The sequence below is a fragment of the Tympanuchus pallidicinctus genome, unplaced genomic scaffold, assembly GCF_026119805.1.
Source record: "Tympanuchus pallidicinctus isolate F22 unplaced genomic scaffold, pur_lepc_1.0 scaffold6, whole genome shotgun sequence".
Classification (NCBI taxonomy): domain Eukaryota; kingdom Metazoa; phylum Chordata; class Aves; order Galliformes; family Phasianidae; genus Tympanuchus; species Tympanuchus pallidicinctus.
The window spans coordinates 5,400,931-5,423,280 of NW_026294780.1; the positions used below are offsets into that span (position 1 = coordinate 5,400,931).

The window sequence follows — 22,350 nt, forward strand, 5'->3', positions numbered from 1 at the left end:
CTTGAGAAAGTACAGAGCATTTATATCCAGATCGTGTAAATCCACTGCAGGCAAGTTTCACAGCTTAAAGTTACAAAGAGCATTCATTAATGCTGCAGTTCTGAGAAAAGCACGTAAGGACTGCTCAGCATGAAGGAGTCGGGATTTGATTTTTACTGAGATAAGTGGAAAGAATAATACACCTTCTCTAAACATCAGTGTTTTTTCTTTCATGTCTGTGATGCTTTTCCTAGCGTTACGTGCATGGCTGAGAACAACATACATTAGGAACAAAATTTTCATTGACGTGACTGCATGATTTTCTGTTTATTATTTATGTTTGCATAATTCCATGCATTAATAAAAAGAGAAGAAATTCAAAGATACATAACATAAAATGATTGTTTTTGTCCCGGAGCAACTATGCGGCCTGCTTTGACTTGATGCATATTCCTGAGAGCAGACAAAGTTGGTTCTGGTGAGCTTTCCAATAGAAGTTAGATTGGTAGCTGCTTTTTTTGTGAAACTGAACATCAGTTTCAACTGATTTTGTCTACCTAATTTAAGGACAGCTGGTGTCATCTACCGGACTTGTGCAAGGCCTTTGATTTGGTCCCACACCATATCCTTATCTCTGAATTGGAGAGAGACAGCTTAAAAAGGCTGGACTATTCGGTGGATAATGAATTGTTTGGATAATTGCAGCCAAAGGGTGGTTGTCAACACATCTCTGTCCAGATGAAGGCCAGTGATGAGTGGTGTCATCCAGGGGTCTATCTTAGGACCAGTGCTCTTTATCAATGACATAGATGACCACAGTGCGCCTTCAGCAAGTTTTCTGATGACACCAAGCTGAGTGATGCAGTTGATACAGCAGAAGAAAAGGATACCATCCAAAGGGACCTTGGTAAACTTGAAAGGTGGGCACACGTGCAGATTCAATGAAGCCAAATGCAGGTGTTGTACGTGGGGTAGGAAAATCCCAGAAATATGTACAGACTGGGAGAACTCCTTCCCTGCGGAGACTTTGGGGTCCTGGTAGATTGAAAAAATTAACATGAGTCATCAGTGTTGCTTTCAGCCTGGAAGGCCAATGGTATCCTGGTCTTCATCAGAAGAGGAGCGGCCAGCAGGGAGAGGAAGGGGATTGTCCCCCTCTGCTCTGCCCTTGTGAAGCCCCTTCTGGAGTACTGCGTCCAGGCCAGGGGCCCCATCTCAAGAAGGATGTGGAGCTGTTGGAGTAGGTCCATAGGAAGGCTGCAGAGATGATCCGAGAATTGGAGCACCTCTCCTATGAGAAGCTGAGGGAGTTGGGCTTATTCAGCATGGAGAAGGCTCACGGGAGATCTCACTGCAGCCTTCCAGTACACGAAGGGAGCTTATAAACAGAAGGGAGACCACCTTTTAACATGGGCAGACAGTGACAGGACAAGGGGGAATTGCTTTAAACTAAAAAAGGCTATTTAGATTAAATGTTGTGGATGTTTTTCAGAGGGGAGTGAAGCACTTGAGGCATTTGATGTCATACTGGATGGGTCCCTGGGCAGCCTGATCTAGTAGGTAGCAGCCCAGCCCATGGAACAGGAGTTGGAACTACATGATCTTTAAGGTCTCTTCCAACCCAAACCATTATTCAACTCTCTATTTTTTTTTTTAATAGGATATTGCATTTCAAATGCATTCCTGATATTGAACAGGTGGGTAAATGTTTCCTCTTGTGAAACTACTGCTCACCCTTTTGCTGTATATCAATGCTCAAGCCCATCTGTATTTGCAAAACTGTTTTTGTGAATGAGAAACTCAGTGTAAGCACAAGGCAAGATACTTCCCATAGCCTGAACCAAGAACTTACCAGAACCGATGGCTAGGACTTACTGTTCTGTCTCAAGTACTCGTCATCTTAAAAATAAGTATTTTAAACCGACAAAACTTGTGAGATGAAAGGCATGACTTGCAGCGGCTGTAAAAGCGTCCGTGTGAAGTTCAGGCTCTGTCAACGCAGCTGCACTCCGCGGGGCTGCCTCCGGCCGCCCGAACGGGTTCCGTCCTCCGGCCGTTCCGACAGAAGCTTTGCCGATCACAGCCCCGGCTGTGGCCCAGCCCCGTTACGGGACACCGCACCGACAGTCGTCCGGCGAGGGCCGACGGCTAACGCCGCGCTCAGACCCTCCCGCCAGCCTTAAGGCTGCGGCGCGCCCCCAACACCCACCTTCCGCCGGACCTCCCGCCCGCAGCCCTGCACTCGGCCCCGTCGCAGAGCCGCCCGCGCCGGCCGCGCGTGGCCCTTCCCCCGCCGCACATGCCCAGAAGGGCGGGAGCCGCGGCGGGCCGAGCGCCGCCGTGACAGCGGCACCGCCTCCCTCTCGTCTCGTCCCCTCCCCTCCCCGCTCGCCGTCCCGTCCCTTCCGCTGGGTGGGGGCCGCCCCGAGCCGCGCCCCCTGGCCCGCCGCCGGCGGAACCTCCGCGCCGCGCGCATCGGAGCGGTACTTGTGCTCCCCGCTCCGCAGAGCCGCCGAGGGGCGGGAGGCAGCCATGTCGCTATTGTCTCCGCTGGTGCCCTTGCTGAGGGTGTACTACTCCGGCCTCGCCGTCATCCTGCACCAGCTACGCCGCCGCCTCCGCTCGCGTTGCCCCCCGACCCCAGGTGAGCATCGCGCCCGGCGCTGCCGGGGGCGCGGGGCGGGGCGGGGGCAGCGCCGCCGCCCGCGGGGGAAACTTCGCCGCGGCTTCCCGCCGAGGGGGGAGGGCGGCTGCAGCCCCCGGACGGGGCGACCGCGACCTTGGGGGCGCCGCTCGCCCGCCGCCGCCTGGTCCCGCGCTCCTCCCCCCCGGCCCGGAGGGCTTTAGGCTGCGGGGGCCGCGGCCCGTTGCGCCCTCCCGCTCCCGCCGCCCCGCCCTCGCTACCGCCCCCGGCCCCACCGCTCCGTCCGGAGCGCGGGACGCGGCCGCCCCGGACGCGGGGCGGGGCGGGGCGGGGTGCCGGGCCCGGGGCGGCCGCTTGTTTGCCTGGCTGCACGCCGGCCTGAGAGCGGCCTCGCAGGCGGCGTGGGGAGTCCGCGGGCGCTTCGCCTCTTCGCTCTTCTCCTTCCTTCCTCTTCTCGCTCTTGGCCGCTCTGCCTCAGACCTCAGGTCTGGAGACAGACGGGGCGGAGCGCCTTCCGGCCCAGGTAGGTGCTCGGAGGGTGGGCTGCACAGGGGGGATGCGTCCGGGCTCCTGCAGGGCACCTGCCCGGGCCTCGCTTAGTCCCGTGCCCGCCGCACTGCCTCAGTAGCCCAGCCTGCCCCTCGTTCCCCGTCCCTGTAGCCCTGCTGTCACCAGCCAAGTTGGTGAGAGGGACTCGTACTTTTCCCCAGATCAGCTATGTGCTTGAAAAGTTACTTTTTTGCTGCTTTTTTTTTTTTTTTCTTTCTGATTTTTGATCAGCAAGTGCTTGGTAATGATTCGTTTTAGTCCTGTAACGTTGACTATGGAAACTTTGAGTTTAGCAGGAAAAAAGTATCTGAATTTCCTCTTTTCTTACGTTTCTCTTTAGGACTTTAGAACGCTTCTGATTTTGCGAACTTACAGCAAAGTACGGTCTGACTGGATGCGTGCTATATCGTCAGATCTCAGCATAACTCTGCTACAGGACAGTGCCTTTGCCATCCTCTGGCAGCTTTGGATCTGTGGGAAGTTTTAACAAGGGTCACAGTAAAAATCCATGGCAAGGGATGGGGCAGGAGTAGGTTGGGATAGAGGTGTGTGGGACACTGGAGGCCGATGGCCGAGCAAGCTGTGTTCCACCACACGTGGCTTCATGGGCAGCACCTCTGCTTTTCTTCGCTCTTGATAGTTCTACAGTAAGTTTGCATTCTCCTGTTTAATCTCAAAACGCAAGCATAGAACATGGAAAACAAGTAGAAGAACCCCAACAACAAAGAGGCAGATGTGCGTACAGTTTGAAGTCATCTGAGCATTTTTGTAGCATTAGTTTTTCTTGGCAGGGTGAAGGCGGGTATTGTGCCTAGGGTGTGTAACGCTTTCCAAATCTTTGCTGAATCGAGAAGCACCACGATGAAAATGTGACCCGAGTGTTTTGATGCGTTACATACTCTTATGGAAAAAAAAAAATTGAATTTGGAAATAACAGAGCAAGGCAGTGCATGCGGCATCGGAGAGACGTCAGCTGGCCTTAGCAGGTCTGTGGCAGATCTGATGGATTTGGAAAGCTTTCCTCTGGTCCCAGTTCAGAGTGGCTCTATCCAAGGAGAGCAGCTTCCTTGGAACAGGACTATTAGGCACACTCGCATTCTCGGCAGTAACCTGCTGCCTTGCTTTGGCTTGTCAGGGCTTCAGAAACCAACTAGGCTATCAGTGGGAGGGTTTTTGCCTTGATTAGCCTTGTTCTCGTGCAATAATTTCAGAACAGTGACTACAGCATGACAAAAGGTGGAAGTGTTGGTTACGATGTTCTTAAATAAAGCTTGGATCGGTGAACTATGCTTACTGTGGGAAGTAACTGAGTAACTTTTTGAGGCAGGAATCTAGAATGTGTTGCAGTGCCCATGTTTAAAACCGCCTGTGTCTTTCCGAGGCGCTGACCTTGCAGCTTGAAAAAATGCTCACTGGCAGCGGCCATTGCCTGAGCAATGAAAGGCCAAGAGGGGAGCAGCGCTGGCACTGGTGGTGAAGGAATGTCTCTCATCCTGACTGCTTGGCTGCTGTCCTGTTGGGGTTCCCATTTCCTGGGTACGGCTCTATAGCATGGCGGGGGCACAGCTGTAGCTCGACCTCAGGCACTGTGCTGGTGAGCGAAGGCGCTGTTGACACCCATTGTAAGCGCAGCCCTTCAGTCTCCAAGGTGCGCAGTTCATTTTCCAAGGAAAGCTGATTTTCTCACTCTTAGCAGAGAAATTTTGAGGATTTAAATCCAAAGTAAGTCCAAGGTTGCATGTTCTTGACACGTATGCTTTATTTAGCGTCTATTCTGTTGCATCCTCCTGGAGTTCATCTAGTTTTTGTAGGTAGGATTCGAGACAGCTTTTTGGGAAAGAGGACAGTTTCAGCACTGAAATCTAGATTCAGGGTAAGGTTAGTAAGCCTGGTTAGTAATTTCTTGGAGCTGTGAGCTGAAAGGATCCAACTCTTTATCCTGAAGCTGCAGCTACCGATCCAGAGTGGGAGTTTGACTGAAATTCTGACCTTGAAGCACAGGGAAGGCGAGTCCAAAGTTGGAAGCTCAAGTGTGGCACAGTCAGTGATTTTATCACAAAGCAGAATCAGTGTGTGGAAGTAAAGGGGGAAAGGCCATTTATGTTACAAACAATTCTCTAGATACTGATTGCATAGGTGACGTAGCTGCTGATGCATGGGGTGAACTGCATTAGTGCTGCGGCTGGACCCTCTGCTGCCAAGGCTCAGCAGGGGAAGCGACTCATGGATTCCAGAACAAACGCAGTTGTGCAGGTTGCCAGGTGCACCCGCTCACTGCACAACGCCCAGCTCCTCTTCACAGTATGGGATTGCACTGTTCTCTTCAAATTGGGTGCATCGACCTGAAACAAGACGTGTTCTGAGAGGCAGCATGTCTGCTCCTCGGACACAAAATAATCAGGTGGCAGAGTTCCCTGGTGAGCCTGCCTGTCGTGGTTCTTTGGTGGCAGGATGGTGGGGCTGCCCAGCACTGAATCTTCGTGATGTCGCAGCAGGGAAATGTGGGGCTTTGGATTTTTGTGGGGTAAGGAGCTAACCAAGCAGAGCTTCGGCAGCTGCTTCATGCCTTGCTTTTCCTCTTTGATATCTTCATTCTGCTCTTTGCTTATTGCTGGCAAAAACTGGTCTTCTGTTTCCACAATAAATCGCTGCAAGTCTGGTATTGCCTCACCTATCATTTCATTGTTCATTGTCCAAAAAACCCTTGTCATATAACAAGTGTTCAGTGGACTGAAAAATAGGTTCATTAGGAATTACTGCCTTGATGTTTCTTACAGTTGAAATTCAACTTAATAGGAGGGGAAAAAAGCATAAATGCCCAGCGTACATAAAGATCTTGATGTAATCAGCTTCTAATGCAGAAACCATGTAATCAGTCAATTGCTGAAAGATGAACTCACTTTGTGACACCAGTCTATAACACTAGAAGTGGGGTCTCCGAAAGCCATCTCACCGATAACATTTTTCATGTACTGATGGCTTTTTGGTATTTTAAAAAGCTTCTCGGGGAGGCATTTTCTTCCTGCATTTTGTCTTCTGTGCGTGTGATTTGGTTGAAATTTAGCAGTTAAGAGCGGTATCTGATGTGTAGAAGACTGTCTCTGAGGAGGGCTGTAGTGTGAGTGAAGAGCAGGAGAATCATAGAGTGGCGTGGGTAGAAAAGTACCACAATGATCATTAGGTTTCAACTTCCCTGCTATGTGCAGGGTCACCAACCACCAGACCAGGCTGCCCAGAGCCACATCCAGACCTTAAAGCTGACTCACGTTCTTTCTAAAAGCGATTGAAACATATATATTACTTGCCTCGATTTCTAGTTAATCAGTGTCATATTTTGTACAGAGTTCAGTTGTAATTGATCATGAAATGTTAATTTATTTGAGAACATCTGTCTAATTTTAATTCCTTTACTGAGGGCTTTTACTTTGTGCGCCTAAAGCTTAAGGACAGACCAAGCATTTCCTCCTTAAAGTTGTACCAACTGTGGGATGTAAAGCACCTCGTTCCAGTAATGGGCAAACCATCGTGCAGGGAAGACTGAACGCAGGGAAAAACAAAATCGTGCCTGATGCTTGATCCCTCCCACCACTCAGGCATGTTAGAGAATTACTTAGATACTTTCAAAAGTCTAAAAACTCAAGTTTTGGAGTTGCTTCTGTGCTGAATGAGGCAAGGGCACTGCAGAAATGATAGCATGTAACTGCAGCCTGTGTCACTGCTGCATGTGCACAAGGGGGCAGAGGGAAGGTGGCTGTGCACCTGGCGTGTCCCAACAGCCAAATCCCTGCTTTCACAACCCAGTTTGTGTGGGTTTTGGATGTGACTTCTCTGTCAGTGGGAAAAGCCTCCATCATGGGCCTTTGGCCTTCAGCCCTGCCAACATCAGGAGGATGAGAGCAATCTGGGGCTGAAGAGCAGGGCCATGGGAAGCACAGAGCATGATGGAGCATGCCCAGGAAGCCCAGTCCTACCTCCTTCTCTACTTTCTGTTCTTAGTCCTCCTCCTCCTGATGTCATCCCGTAGGCCAGGAGAGGTTGCAGAGCTGTCAACGGGCCATCTATGCTGAAGTCCTTGACCCTGGTGTGTGGTGGTGGTTTGGGCCAGTTGTACGTACAGGAGGAGCCCAACTGCTCCTCCAAATGTGTGCTCTGCCATGGCGGGGGTGGGAGTTCAAGGGAGAAAAGAAAGGCACTTCTGTAGCCTTAAGGCTTTCTTATTGTGAAAGGGTTTGCAGTAGACCCAAGTGGCAGTTTTTTTTTACAGTGAGTAGTCGAGTGAGCTGAAGGAGAGAGTTTCTGCCAACCACTGTGCAACAGGTTGCACTCCCCTCTGCTTTTTGCCAGGCCTGGGCTGTGGATGCTGCAGCTGTTGGAATGGAGAGGGAACACTCACCTCCTCCTTGAGAAAAATAAGTTACACTATAAGCTACACAAGGAGAGGCAGGGGTGGTTAACAGTTTATATCAGAGCTGTTACAATAAGTTGAAATGTGGTTTATAGTCTTATAACTTAATCTATGCTAACTGATGTGTCCTTAACTATGGCATTGCTACTCAGTGCCACCACCACCAGGGCCAGATCCATCTAAAAATAATGGTAATGCTGTAACATAAGAATGAAAGCGTCTGTAACGCTCCCCTGTTCTGAAATAACTTGTCCTCTATCAGTCTTTGATGAACCTTTTATGATCCAAGGTGTGTCCTACTAACTTCAGAGATGCATCAACTCTGTTATTGCAGTTCCTTCCTCCTTGCTTTCAGGAACTGCCATGTAATTGCAAAGGAAACTGCAAGATTTAATGAAATGCCAGGAGCCTGTGCCTCCTTGAGACTGCTTGTCATGGAGTGAAACAGGGGAAACCAAAAGCAGTAGTAATACACACTGGAGTGTTTTATCAATACACGATCATATGTTATAGCAGGGTTACATCAGTATATGTTACACCACTTTGTCTTTCAAAATCACCAGTTTTGGTGAGATTGCATACCTTGGTGCTGTTTCAGAGTTACAGAGCCATTACCATGTTGAATCAGTTGTTTATCCTGGCAACTAAAAAAGCACTGAATGAGTCATACAAGAGGGCATACAATAGTCAAAACATTCCCCCTTCCAAGTCAGAAGTTTGCACACAGAAGTAAATCTTCAGATATATGAATACTGAAAACAAATCTAATAATTTAAACACATGCCTTGTACCTCTCATTCTAAGTCTAAACCAACAGCTGTGTTTAAATAAATATATTTAGTCCTGGTAAACCTGTACTTGCTCTTTCACTGAAGCAATTCACAAAGTGCTGCAAAATACCTGCTGCAGTTACACCTTTTCTTGGGAATGTTTATCGACAGTGGAGAACATGCTGGAGGAGCTGCATCCATAAAATTTTTGGGGATGTTCCCCTGAAGCAAATTTAAAAAAAAAAGCAGATCCTTTCTTCCTTTGCCAGCCAGCTGGTTTTATTGCCTGGGGATTCATGCGTTTTGGCACAGAGGCAGCTCCTCCTGAGCAAGGGAGAAGTCCCATTGCTTTTGGGATGGCTGCTGGAATGCTCTTCAATTTCTCTTCTGCTCTTTCCTTGTTTCTGTATGGAGGAGGTCACATCAGTGTTGGCTGATGGCTTCCTTCTCCCTGCTACCTCAGCGAGGGGCTGCTGCTTGCGGCTGTGCTGGTGTTGCACAAGGAGAGAAGTGCAGGAGTACAGTGGTGCTGTTGCATGGCCTTTTGGTTCAGAGGAGTAAGCTCTGGCAGGTGGTTGTTGCCTGCAGTGTGTGCAGGGATACTGTGTTTGCACAAGAAGACTTTCCCTGTACAGATATTTAGGTACAGTTTGCTAAGCCGTGCCTTCTTGCTGTATTCTTTTCCAGCATGTCACCGCTCCCACAAACTTCTTTAGTCTTTAGAAGAAAAGAGAGCAAAATTATTTCTTACCTGATGTGGTTAATAACTTTTATTAGTGCTTCCCTGTCTACCTCTTCCTGTCATTATAACATACTGTTTATTCTAGGAACTAAGACTATGAACTGGCACTTCAGAAAGTTGCTTTGGTTTCTGAAATAGAAGGACAGGAAAGGTGTCAGAAGCGCATTGCTGATCTGCATGCAGGTTCAAATTCCACTTCCTTTTGTTTTTGTTATAAAACTTCTTTACACTTCAGAGGAGCAGATTAATGCCGTAATTTGCATCTCAGCTTATTTTCCTCTTAAGGCGAGTCCTGGAACAGTTAGTTCAAGCTAACAGAGACTATTTTGAAATAAACAAGCAGTAAAACCTTTGCTCCTTCAGTATCAAGTTTCGTTTGAAACAAATATTCACAGTGAAGTTTGCTAACTGTTAGGCTAGAGGATGTTAGATAATGTTAGTCTAGCCTTAGCTATAACTTTGGGGACAAGAAATTGCTACAGCACATTTCTGGCTTGTGTGACAATGATGTGTGAACTCTGTGGCAGATGTTACATGTCCTCTACCAAGAATTATGTAATTCCAGAAACAAGATGTACTCAGATCTTTTAGGTCAATTTCACAGCAGAATGTGCTGTATTTGAAACCTTTTAAATTTTTGACATTCTAATGGGCTTCTTGTAGGTCACACTTCCTGCAAATCTCATCTTTAAAAAGCAAATGTAATTAGTGAGGTAGGCTTCTTGATATATATTCACAGAAACAGTGATTTCACGTAGTTGAGTGTGGTCAAACTTGTGCTCTCATTGTATCTTTATCTTACTGCCTTTATCAGGTACTCATTAATGAGTGAAGGATCAAAAGGTGGGACGGTGGCCAAGAAGCAATGGAGAATAAAAGTTTAGAAGGTTCCCCGTCAGATCTAAAGTTAGTGGCTCACCCAAGAGCAAAGAGTAAAGTGTGGAAGTACTTTGGGTTTGATACCAATGCGGAAGGATGCATATTACAGTGGAAGAAAATCTACTGCCGTATTTGCATGGCACAGATCGCCTATTCGGGAAACACTTCCAACCTTTCCTACCACCTCGAGAAAAACCACCCCGACGAATTCTGTGAATTTGTGAAAAGTAACACCGAGCAAATGAGGGAGGCCTTTGCAACTGCATTTTCAAAAATCAAGCCAGAATCATCGCAGCAGGTTGTTCAAGATAGTCTCATCATGAAGACTTACCAGAACTACGAAAACAAAAAGCATCAGGAGCTGACGTCTGCAGTCATCAGCTTGATCTGTGAGGGCATGTATCCTGCTTCTATTGTCGACGAACCCACTTTCAAGGCTCTCTTGAGAACAGCTGATCCCAGGTATGAACTTCCTAGCCGGAAGTATTTCTGTACGAAAGCTATTCCTGAAAAATACAACACCATTAGAGAGATCGTGTTAAAAGAGCTCACTGACGTCCTGTGGTGTGGCATATCCACAGACATGTGGAGGAGTGAAAACCAGAACAGGTCGTACGTAACTGTCGCAGTTCACTTTCTCAGCAGTAGTCATTCCAACTGCCTGGTGGTCAACTCACGTTGCTTAAAAACGTTTGAAGTACCAGAGGATAATACTGCAGAGACTATTACACGAGTCCTTTATGAAACATTCATCGAATGGGGGATCAATACAAAAGTCTTTGGTGCTACCACAGACTACAGCAAAGACATTGTGAAAGCTTGCTCTCTCCTCGATATTCCAGTGCAGATGCCTTGCTTGGGGCACACTTTCAATGCCGGAATACAACAAGCTTTTCAGCTCCCAAAGCTCTGCAGCCTTCTTGCCAGGTGCCGAAAACTGGTGGAGTATTTTCAGCAGTCTACGGTAGCAATGTATATGCTGAGTGAGAAGCAGAAGCAGCAGAATATTCTGCACTGCATGCTGGTGAGCGATCGCGTTTCCTGGTGGGGCAGCACACTGGCCATGTTGCAGCGCCTCAAGGAGCAGCAGTTCGTCATCGCTGCCGTCCTCGTGGAGGACAGCAACAACCACCACCTCATGCTGGAAGCCAGCGAGTGGAATACAATCGAAGGGCTGGTGGAGCTGCTGCAGCCTTTCAAACAGGTCGCAGAGATGATGTCTGCTTCCAAGTACCCGACAATAAGTATGGTGAAGCCCCTTCTCCACATGCTTCTCAACACTACCCTGAACATCAAAGAGAACGATTTGAAAGAAATCAGCATGGCGAAGGAGGTAATAGCTAAGGAGCTGTCAACTACCTACCAGCACACCCCAGAAATAGACATGTTCCTCAATGTTGCCACTTTCCTGGATCCTCGCTACAAAAAACTGCCTTTTCTTTCAGCCTTTGAGAGGCAGCAGGTGGAAAACAGAGTGGTGGAAGAAGCAAAAAGCCTGCTGGAGAAAGTCAAAGAAAACACTTTTCGGACTGAGGAAAAGTTCTTCACGGTTTCGGAAGAACCTCCAGTGAAAAAAATAATCATCTCCTCCACTCCTCCTCCTACTAGCGTGATCAACAACATGCTTGCAGAGATCTTCTGCCAGACGGGAGGTGTGGAGGACCAAGAGGAGTGGCACGCTCAGATTGTTGAGGAATTGAGCAACTTTAAGTCTCAAAAAGTGCTTGGGTTGAACGAAGACCCACTAAAGTGGTGGTCTGACAGACTAGCACTGTTTCCAGTTTTACCAAAGGTTCTTCAAAAATACTGGTGTATTTTGGCCACAAGGGTCTTTCCCGAACGCCTTTTTGGTTCTTCTGCTAACGTTGTCAGTGCAAAGAGAAACCGGTTGGCCCCAGCGCATGTGGACGAGCAGATCTTTTTGTATGAAAACACTCGGAATGGGTCGGAGGCAGAACCAGAAGATGAAGATGAAGGAGAGTGGGGTTTGGAACAGGAACAGATTTTTAATTTAAATGACTCGGTAAATGTAAACAACAATTTCTTTAATATCCGAGACAGTGGGTTTGTTTAACAGGACTTCTGCAGTACGTTTAATAACAAATAGAAAGGTATTTGTCATAAGTTACCAAAAATACTTGTTTATGCTATGAATGCTGTAAATATTGAACAGTTGTCTCAAATTTGATAGCTTCCATTGTCTGTGTTTTTCCCACTGTCTTAAAACATGAATGACTTGTGATTAAACAGCACTGAAATGAACGAGGAAATAAATTCTACAAAGACCATGATTTCTGACTGTGGCCCAGATCTCAGAGAACACTTAGCCTTGTGCTTCCCTTCCGCTTACTTCACTGGAAGAGGAATACATGTTCATGTGCTTTCTATAATGAAAATATTTATCCTGAGTTAGGACCCTAAGCAAGGGAATTTTTAAGATTTATGCCTCTCATTATAAATCCCATGAGACTTAGGGTGTTAGCTTTAAATTTTGGATTTTAAAATGTTATTTTTAAATTCCATAAATCGGAGCAGCCAGGATTTTTAGAGTGTATTAATGATAAAAAATGAAAAAAAGGTCACGAGCCTGATTTTCTTTTTTACTACCTCATGTCTTAGGCTTGGTCTATGCTAGAAAAGTTCGGCTGGTATGATTCTGTCAGTTAAGGGACTGTGCTACTATTTTAACTGGCATTGTGCTGGCATAGGCTGTAGTGTGGATGCAGTTATACTTGGAGAATTTGTTTGGCTCTCCAGTGTGGTGTAAATGGTATAAACGCTTCCAGACTGGTACTGCTGTGTCCACGTTGCTCAGGTTTTACCATTGAGCTGTAATGGCTAAATGGCAAAGCCCTTTTTATCCAGGCAAGCCCTGGCTGTAGTCTGTCCTGGTTTTAGAAAGTGAGTTGGGTCCAGGCAAGGTTGCTGTGCAGATGTGGCAGTTGATGCCAGAGCTGCAAAGCATCAAAGGCATCTGCCCTAAGGATGGAGAGAGGGGACAAAGGTGGCAGGAGGCATGCCAGAGCCATAGGTCTAACTGTGTGTGTGTGTTATAAATTAACCTTTTAATTTAAACGGAGATTTTGTCCAGGGTAGTATAAAGAATTTTGTTGATGAAAAAAGCAATATAAAAACTTTAATATTATGTAAATATATTTAAAAGAGGGAGACCTTCCATTTCCCCACATGTATTTAGTGAGTCTGTAGGGTTGTTTCTTGTTATGTTAGCACTTAAAACTTTTCTTTCTTTTTTTTTTTTTTTGATTCAGTTTGTAGAGTGAAGTCAAACGTTTGAGTGCTGTTTCTGATTAGTTGTTATGTATTGCAATTGCTTCCTGTGTGTCTCTGGGCCTAAGTGTTTTTCAGCCCTTTTGAGAAATTGGCAAAAAAAAAAAAAAAAAAAAAAAAAAAGAAAAAAGAAAAAAGAAAGAAAGAAAAAAGGAAAAAAAGCCCAACAATGAGAACCGTGTGTCTCTTATGAAATACTGCAGGTCAAACACGGTGATCTTTTGACTTGGCACTGAGCGTGATGGTAGCCAGCACTTCTTAGTGAGGTGTGGGAGGAGTTGATGGCTGTACATGTGTGGCAGGTCTCTTGTACCCCGCTCACAGTCTCCTGCTAGAGCTGTGCTGGGAGGGTTGCTCTTGCCTGGTTAGCACCAGTTCCTACAGGTGCTTAAAGGAGCCGAAAAACGCCACTGAGACAAATTCTGAAGTTCTGTGCCCAGCTGTGAAGAGCTGCCTCTGCCCTGCTGCCCCACTGTGGTCTCAAGGACCGTGCTGCCAAAGAAACACGTGTGTGGTGACTGGGGTGGCGGTGGGAGACACCGATGTTGTACATTGGCAGTGAGTGTGAGCATGCTGAGCGCGGCCCGTCTGGAGAGAGGTGCGTGGAAGATGGTCATACACTGAGAAGACAGCTCGATTTTTGTCATCACCGTGGCATCTGCAGACGTGTGCCTGTAGAAGGAGACTGGCCAGAAGGAACGTGTGAAAATGTATTCAATTACACCATCGTTTATGTCACCAAACCACGTATTTATGTGTTGGCTTAGGAGTTTTTACAGATCGGAGCCTTCCGTGGCAAGATGGGGTAGCTGGGTATGACTGGCCATGATGCCATGATGATGTGACAGATGTGTGTGTGAGGGCTACAAAGTCAAACCTGGGAAAGGAGTGAGGTGCAGCAGGTTCCTCTTTTCTGCCTCCTCCTTCATGTCACCCTGCATCTTGTAAGAACGCCTGGCTGGGTTTATTTTCATCGCTGCTAGCCACTGGGGAGCTTCAGACAGCTGTCACAAAGCATGCATGGCCTGCTGTGCCAGCGTGAGACCTGAGCACACAGCAAGGCTTGTGGCCTGCTCCTGTGTGAATCTGCTGAGCTGTGTGGGGCACTGTTCCCTTCTGCCTTGCATCCTTTTATTTATTTTTTTGGTATCCAAAATAAAACTAGTTGGGTCAATGGAGATGTCTCAGCATTCTTTTAAAAAAAAAGAAAAAAAAAAAAAAAGAAAAAAAACCAAACCAACAAAGCCATTGTTAGTCCTACTCATTGTCTGTGAGATTTTTATTTAATGTTCGAAGCTTGGAATATTGTTAAATAAACCAGAAAAAAATATGTTAGTTACTAGAGTATTTGTCTGATGTGCGTTCATATCTGCAGCACTTTATGACTTTGAACTCTTCTGCAGCAGTGGGAGGTTGTAGTCTAAGCTTTGGAAGCTATGCATTTATTTTTCTTTTGATCCTGTAAGTTATTATCTTTTGGATTAAAAAAAAATATGGAAATGAAAAATGTCAGAAGTTTAGACAGTTTCTCTTACTTAAATATGTGTGGTGTTTCTCATTTAAGATACCATCATCTGTTGTTTGATTGGGTGGAGAAACAAAGTTGCGGAGCTATTTATGTATTTCTGCAACGTGAGTTAAGCTGTTGTTATTGCCAAGGGTGGGCCTAGGGTACGCTTCCAAATCAAGCTATTACATCAGATTTATATTCAGTTTTTTGACAATGAATTGGAATCCACTGTCTAATTTCTGGTACAACTGAGGTGTTTTTATGGAGAAGCAATAGAGGGACTTCAACTTCTGAATACTTCCATGCTGGAAATGTGAATTTGGAAGTATGCTTTCAAGTACATACGTTGAATTGGAAGAAGAATTACTCATTCTGCAGCTCAGGGTTAAAACTTGATGCATCAGGTGTGGGTTCTCAGGACCAGAAACGTCACCAGTTTTGTTGACTGACCAGTCTTTCTGTGCCATCAGGGATTATGACAAAGCCAAAAGGAGAACCCAGAACAAAAACAAGTTAAAAAGGTGAATCTTTCCAGCTAGACTGTATTTTAGATTCCTTGGTTTAAATGATGTAAGAGCATAAAGTTCTGGATTGTTCGTGGAAAGGGCACGTTAAGTTTCTGTTGCAGCAACGTATCAAGAATCCTGCTGAAATTAGGGCACTGTATTGCTAAGGCTTCTGAACAAAATGTTTCCTGCCCCTAAATTAATTACTTACATAGCTTTCCAGAGCAGTGGAAGGGGGATACCTGCAATACTTTTACTTCTGAAGAGCTGGCTCTGTCAGCACAGCACTTTGTGGCACAGCAGTCCTCTCAGTACACTGGGAAGTCTCCCATGCTTTGGCTCCTGGAGGGATACATTTTGTGGCTTTTTCCAATTCTCATTTTTTTTGTTTTTGCAGGCCACAACTGTATGATCTGTCTTATTTCCTCTGAACTGCTGGTCTTCTGTTAAATTCAATGTGTATTTTGTTTCTGGAGGGTGTAGGGAAATGATAGATATTTTTTTTTTACTCTTTTAAAAGAGGTATTATTTGGTGCAGTAGCTGGGATTTAAAGATGCAGTGTAAATTTATATCTGCCTTAAAAGTATATTATTAGACCCCTTCTAATGATTTCCTGTTGTTGAAACTGGAATTTCAAGATATCCCTGCACTTGCTGTATAATTTTACATACAGAAGCATTTCCTTAGGTTAAACAATAAAAATCGATTAAGTAGATTTCTCCTGTTTCCACAGTAATTCTCAGTGCCACTGCAATTGGGTTGAACTGCCCCTCGGGAATTAAGTTTACCTTAAGAAGACAAAGCACTATCTTTCAGCTTATCTTCTGTTTTAAATCTTAACCATGAAATTTGATTTAGATCAAAGGCTACTGCAGAAACCGCTTTCAAACGAGAGGCCTCCAGACTCTGAAATGTTAATATTATGAATTTTGAGCGTCTATATTGGCATTTCCACACAAGGTGGTATTGATTTACCTGGCTGCTGGAAGAAAAGGTTACTGCTCGAAAAGACGATGCTGCCATCCGTCTTGCTTAGAAGAGATAAGATGCAGGGTGGGTGTTTTGTTCAGAGAAGTTGGAAAGGCTGTTCCCTGCTGCATGTGCAGATGCTGGTTGCCATGACTTTAAAACTGGTTCTTATCTCCAGTGACTTTAAAAATCCACTGTATCTTTCTTAATCTCCTCTGCCTCTCTTCCAGCTGTGTAAAGGAAACATGTAGAGGTGTGCCCATAGATACGTATGATTGATATCCACTCCCAGCATTGCAAGCTGTTCTTGTGCAGGAGTTCACTTACACTGGTGCACACTAAAGCTGCAGTTCCTTGTCAGTAGATATTTTGGGATAACATCTGCAGGGGTTTTACTGTTAAAAAAGCCATAGCTGGGGCAGACACATTCAGCTGTCAGAAGGCAGCCTGGTTGGTTTTAGCTATACCAGAATCAAAAGGAGATACTTTTATTTGAAAATGAATTAAAAACATTGCATTTACTAACACTCTTAGAATACTTACTAAAATGCGCCAAAAAATGTGATGACATAATAATTTACCTACATGTATCTAAGAGAGTGAGCATCCTTGGTTTACTTAGTGCTCTGGAAGTCTGGAAGTCTTTCTGTATTTGTCCGTAGCTGCGTGTCATGTTGTGTCATAGCACAATGTCATGTTGAACTGCGATTCCCCAAGCAAAGCAGAATTAGGTTATTTTTAAAGAAGTAGTTTCTTCAATTCCGTGTGAATTCCTGAATATGTCATTTTCCCCAGATGCCTGCAGTCGTGAATGAGAGATTGATCTTTTATTTAACTGATGGCTGCTCCCTCGCTTTTAAATTTTTGATGTTATATGCCTCTGTTTTTTGCCCTGCCTTTAGAGACATCACAATCGAGAGGGTTTCATTCTCTGTTTTCTTTGGTGTGCTTTTTCTCGTGAGTCAGGAGTGAGGTTTACCCTGATGTTAGAGGCCTAACAAGACGTCGAGTCAGCGTCAGGAGAGCTCATGCCAGAAACAAGCAGAACAGCGTCAGAAACACTCTGTTCTGAACAAAACCTTCATTTTCTCCATGTGGTTTTCTGCTGTTTGTATGCGTGAGAGAGAAAAATGAAGTGCTTGTATACACAATGCCCTATTCTGTTTGTTAGGTGCCAGTCTATTCTGCTGTGAGTTTACTCACTGGATAAACCCCAGGTTTGCGTTTCTTGGGCACACAGCAGAATATATATGGGCAGCAAGAATTTAATAATAATAAAATCTAAAAGCTTAATTTTTGCACTAATGAGAACAAGTAGGAAGTGGGTCCATCTTGCTTCTCTGTTCAAGCTAAGGGAAGGAAAGAGGGTAATAGGAAGAGTCATGAAAATGCAGCAGAAGGCTGCAATTCATGGTATTTTTTCTAATCTAAACTGGCATATGTGAGGCTTTTAAGGACAAATCTGTTCTTTTGAGAAGTAAAGCAGTTCTCTTTCATTGACCTACATGTCAGACTCGTAGCATCACTCCAGTCGTAACTGTTGCTCTCTTTTGCTGCACTTGCCTACATGAGAGCGTGTAAGGAAACTGTCCTTACTCATTCTGTGCTTCTGTTCACATAGACTCTGAAATCATGACAGTGTTTAAAAATATGAAATTACTAATCCGCTCATAGTTTGCCATTTCAGACCCAACGTGAAAGAAAAGCTTTGCACGTTTCTCAGTGTTTTCATGCTGCCAGCTGTGAGCTCTGCCAGCTCCAAGCTCTGCTCTCTGCAAGGGCCCCAGGGCATTGAGGAAGGGAATGGTGGGAAAAAGGGAAGAACTTCTTGTAATCAATTGCTTAGCTCGTGGAAGCCCAGGTTGAAACGTTTTTTTTTGAGTGATACTTTGTCACGGCTTCTCTGCTTAACAAAAAAGAACATCAAAAGGTTTCCTTGCTGATGACCTCGGAGGTCTCAAGGGAACCAGCACTGCAGTGAGAATGAGGTTGTCCTGGGGAGGGTGGATAGCTTGGGCTGAGCCTGGTGCGTCTATTTTCTTGTCTCTCATTTTAAGTCCTGTTTAATTTCCCTTTCAGCGCTGGTGTGTGCTGTGTTATTTGCTCTTATATTCAAAGTGTAGGAAAAGAAAAATATTATCTGCATACTTGTGTGCATACTGTGGAGACTCACATGCGTTGTATGTGGTTTTCCAACTGCTTTGCATGAAAAGCAAGATGAGGATGGTACTTGGTTTACCCTATAGTGCTATGAGCACAAGAATGTAATTGCTGCAGAGAGACATCTGTGCCCCTGGTTAGAGGTACGACATGAGGAACGGCAGCCTTGTGCCTACTGTGAAAGCATGAAACATTCCTCAGGTGCATCTAAAGCATTCAGATCAGCTGGATCTTTGTAGCCCTACAAACACTACCACAACCTTGTTCATGCCCTCCCCATCCTGCCTCGCCTCCCCTATATTACTTCAGCTAGTTTTACAAAGACTGTACAGTACTTGCAGAGAAAAATTCACAGATAATAGGAGGAACTATTCGTCAGTAGTTAAGAGTACTGCATACTCTTTGTGCCTTTTTTTGGCATTATTTATAAGATATGAAGAGTTGGAAGAGAAAACTTTTTTTTTCAACCCAGAGACAAGATCCACAAATGTATGAAGTAGCATGTAGTGCATGTAGGGTTGTAAATTCTTCCTTCTGTGAGTGGTTTGACTCCATACGCAACTTGGGTCTGCTGGTTTTGCTTCTTCAGGCTGTTTAGGAGAGCTGCTATGCTCTACAGGATCTATACAGGATGGGATCCAGATACCTCTGTAATGTTTTCTCTGCTTTTGGGTGTTGCAGGGTCTACTTTCTGTGCATGCCTGAAGGAGAAGGGTCAGGGCTTTCTCCATTGTGTTGTTCCTGCCTTCAACAGAACAGGACTGCCGGCTGATCCCTTTGCTAGAACCAGGGCTACAGAATGATTCATTCTTTCGTATTTTCTTAGGTTAAAATTAAAATGATATAAAATGTAGCCTAAAAAGGAACTATGTTCAAAAAACATAGTTCCTGGAGTTAGGTGCCCAAATATATTCAGAGATTTTATCATTAAAGCAATCCATTTTACATACCTGCCTTCTGAACCACTAAGAAATGCATGCATCACAAGCATAGCTCTCTTTAAATATCTTTTAAATAACAGTATTTTGATGTGGGATTTTGTATGCATTGCTTTTTTTTTTTAGATGCAAAAACCAAATGCATGTTCACTGGAACAGGCTGCCCAGGGAGGTTGTAGAGTCTCCATCTTTGGAGATGTTCAGGACTTGCCTGGATGCCTACTTGTGTGATCTGGTGTAGGGAACCTGCTTTGGCAGGGGGGTTGGACTCGATGATCTCTGGAAGTCCCTTCCAACCTACGATTCTGTGATATCCATTTTGTCTTCATTTGTGCCTCAAATGTTAGTTCCTATAGGATCATTACATCTCAGCGAGTTATTCTAGCACTTCAGATACTAAATTTTGCTGGGCTTTAATAAAAACAACATTTCCCTGTTGTAGCATCATTTCTTCCCATTTTCTTTCTGGTTATGTACTTCTTTTTTCCTCCTTCATCTTTTCCTCTTGGTGCTATTTAATATTTCTTATTTAGAGTTAGTTGACTATCATTCTTTCTGGTTCGTTCAGCATTTCTAGGTTTCCTCCATCTTCCTGCTTCTAGCTAAAGCTTTAATGTGGGCACTGCTTTCAGCTCAGCACTCTGCCAGGGAATGTGATACTTCACCCCAAGCAGTTAGAAACTTCTGCAGTAACTCAGTGCCTATGCTTTAAGGAGGCTGTTTAGGATGGGATCTGCTCATTTAGGAGGCTGAAAAAGCTCTATTAGAATGCAGCTAATGCCAGAGCTCCAAAAAATGAGCTATGAGGTGCATTTCTCCCACAGTACCATGGCAAGAGTTGTTATCTGGCCTTCAGTTAAGTATGTACTTGTTGGTTCTGAAGACTGTGGAAGGGGAGCACAGGGGCTTGCTGTGGGGAGGGCATTTTGGATAGAGGTCAGTAGATGTGCATTGTGAGTCTGCCCATGTAGGGTAAGTTGCACAATCAGGAGTCCCCAACTGGGGATCCCACCACAAGGAAGACATACAGCTCTCGGAAAAGGTGCAGAGGGGACCGTGAAGATGGTCAGAGGGCTGGAGCACATCTCTTGTGATGAAGTCTGGGATTGTTCAGCTTGGAGAAGAGGAGGTTCTGAGGAGACCTCATTGTGGCCTACCAATACTTAAAGGGAGCTTTTAAACAAACAGGAGGAAGACCAGCTTTTTACACAGGCAGATAGTGATAGGATAAAGGGGAACAACTTTAAAAGAGGGAGTCAGTGGCACAGATCCCCTGAGAAGCTATGGGTGCCCCATCACAGGAGATGTTTAAGACCAGGCTGGATGGGGCCTTGGGCAGCCTGAACTGATGGGGGCCATCCCTGTCAGTGGCAGGGGGCTGGAACTAGATTATCTTTAGTGTCCCTTTCAACCTAAGCCATTCTGTGATTCTGTGAAGTCTAGTTTGGCATAGGTATGAGTGTTAAAGCAGTCCAGTAAAGTTCTGCAAGGCTGGAAGAGGGAAATGGCCACAAACTCATGGTGCTGTTCTTAGAAATCTGTCTGCTTATTAACTTTGTTCAGATGCTGTGCCCTCTTTCATCTGGGCTCAGGCACTTGGCGCTGGAGATGCTGAAGCGTTCTGGGCACTGACATGAATTTCTTCATTCAGATTAGTTATAGTGCAGCTTTTAACACATAGAATAAATTGTGTTTTTTGAAATATTTTGCAGACTTTGTCACTAAGATGATGTGGTTTTGTCTTGTCTTGCAGGCAGAACAGAATTCAAGATTTGGGCAGTTACGGAGTAAAAATGTAATAATTATATGTACACAAATGTGCTTGTCCGTCCTGCTGTTCTTTTAAACTGGAGCCTCTAAGTTTCAGGCTTTCCATCCTTGCAGTTTCTGTATTACAGATGCAGTTACTGACACCGTGATTTTTTGCTGTATGACTTTGTTGTAATTACGTATTATTGGATTAAAGATACAGATTTGATGCAACAGAGCCAGGTTATCACGAGCTAAGAAAAAAATACTTGAAAGTTACTATTGCAAGCCAATTAACCAGAAAAGCAAACAAACAAACAAACATTTTTAAAGTAAAATTGTGGTGTTTGGTTTTCTTTCATCATATATGTGCTCTGCAGAGAGGAATTTAATGTTTCACAGAAAATTCATTTGGTAAAAAAAACTACGTGTCCCAAAACACACTCAGAGTTGTGTAAGGCTGAGCACTGACTTTGGCTGTGATGTGCTTCTGCTTTTTGTGGTGTTACTACTTTTGGACAGTGTGCTTTCTGAGACACGGACACTTCACTGTTTGAGGGAATGTTTAAACACGGTTGTTAATGTTGCACAATACTGTAAATGAGAAGGAAAAAAAAAGGAAACTTCAACCTAAAAAGAAAAGTCCTGGACTTGTTTCTAAAGGAGATTGTTGAAGGCTCAGTTAACCAGTTAGTGTGGTTGATGCACTGGAAGGAAGGGAAACCATCCAGGGTGACCTGAAGAGGCTGGAGAAGTGAGCCCATGAAAACCTAAAGAGGTTCAACAAGGCCAACTGTGTTCTGGGCTGCATTAAACGGGTGGCCAGCAGGGAGAGGGAGGTGATTGTCCCATTCTACTCAGCTCTTGTGAGGCCCCATCTGGAGTGCTGCATCCAGGCCTGGGGCCCATAGCACAAGAAAGATGCAGAGCTCTTGGAACAGGTCTAGAGAAGGGCCACATAAGATGATCAGAGGGCTGGAACACCTCTCTTACAGAGAAAGGTTGAGGGAACTGGGCTTGTTTAGAAAAGAGAAGGCTCAGGGGAGGCTAACTGTGACCTTCCTGTACTTGCAGGGAGTGTATACACAGGAGGAGGAATGACTGACTACATGGGTGGATAGTGACAGGACAAGGGGGAATGGTTTTAAACTGAGACAGGGGAGATTTAGTTTGGATATTAGGAGGAAGTTTTTCACTCAGAGGGTGGGGACACACTGGAACAGGTTGCCCAAGGAGGCTGTGGATGCCCCATCCCTGGAGG

The 22,350-nt window shown here is 45.2% G+C and overlaps 2 protein-coding genes and 1 long non-coding RNA gene across 3 annotated transcripts in view; 2 read left to right on the forward strand and 1 right to left on the reverse strand.

The window, feature by feature from the left end:
* Positions 1-275: 275 nt before the first annotated feature.
* Positions 276-2,303, reverse strand: LOC128071724 (uncharacterized). Its single transcript, XR_008201995.1, has 2 exons — positions 1,714-2,303; positions 276-1,014 (listed from the first exon to the last, which is right to left on the reverse strand). It is a non-coding gene; the product is annotated as an uncharacterized LOC128071724 (long non-coding RNA).
* A 96-nt stretch (positions 2,304-2,399) lies between these two features.
* Positions 2,400-22,350, forward strand: part of DHRSX (dehydrogenase/reductase X-linked) — a 161,103-nt gene continuing 141,152 nt past the window's right edge. The window contains exon 1 of the mRNA XM_052664724.1: positions 2,400-2,623. Within this exon, the coding sequence (XP_052520684.1) occupies positions 2,512-2,623 (112 nt within the window). The 5' untranslated portion in view covers positions 2,400-2,511. The remainder of the gene's footprint in view (positions 2,624-22,350) is intronic.
* On the forward strand, positions 3,027-14,591 carry ZBED1 (zinc finger BED-type containing 1). Its single transcript, XM_052664699.1, has 2 exons — positions 3,027-3,146; positions 9,904-14,591. The coding sequence occupies exon 2, from the start codon at positions 9,955-9,957 to the stop codon at positions 12,040-12,042; it is 2,088 nt and encodes a 695-aa protein (XP_052520659.1). The 5' UTR covers positions 3,027-3,146; positions 9,904-9,954; the 3' UTR covers positions 12,043-14,591.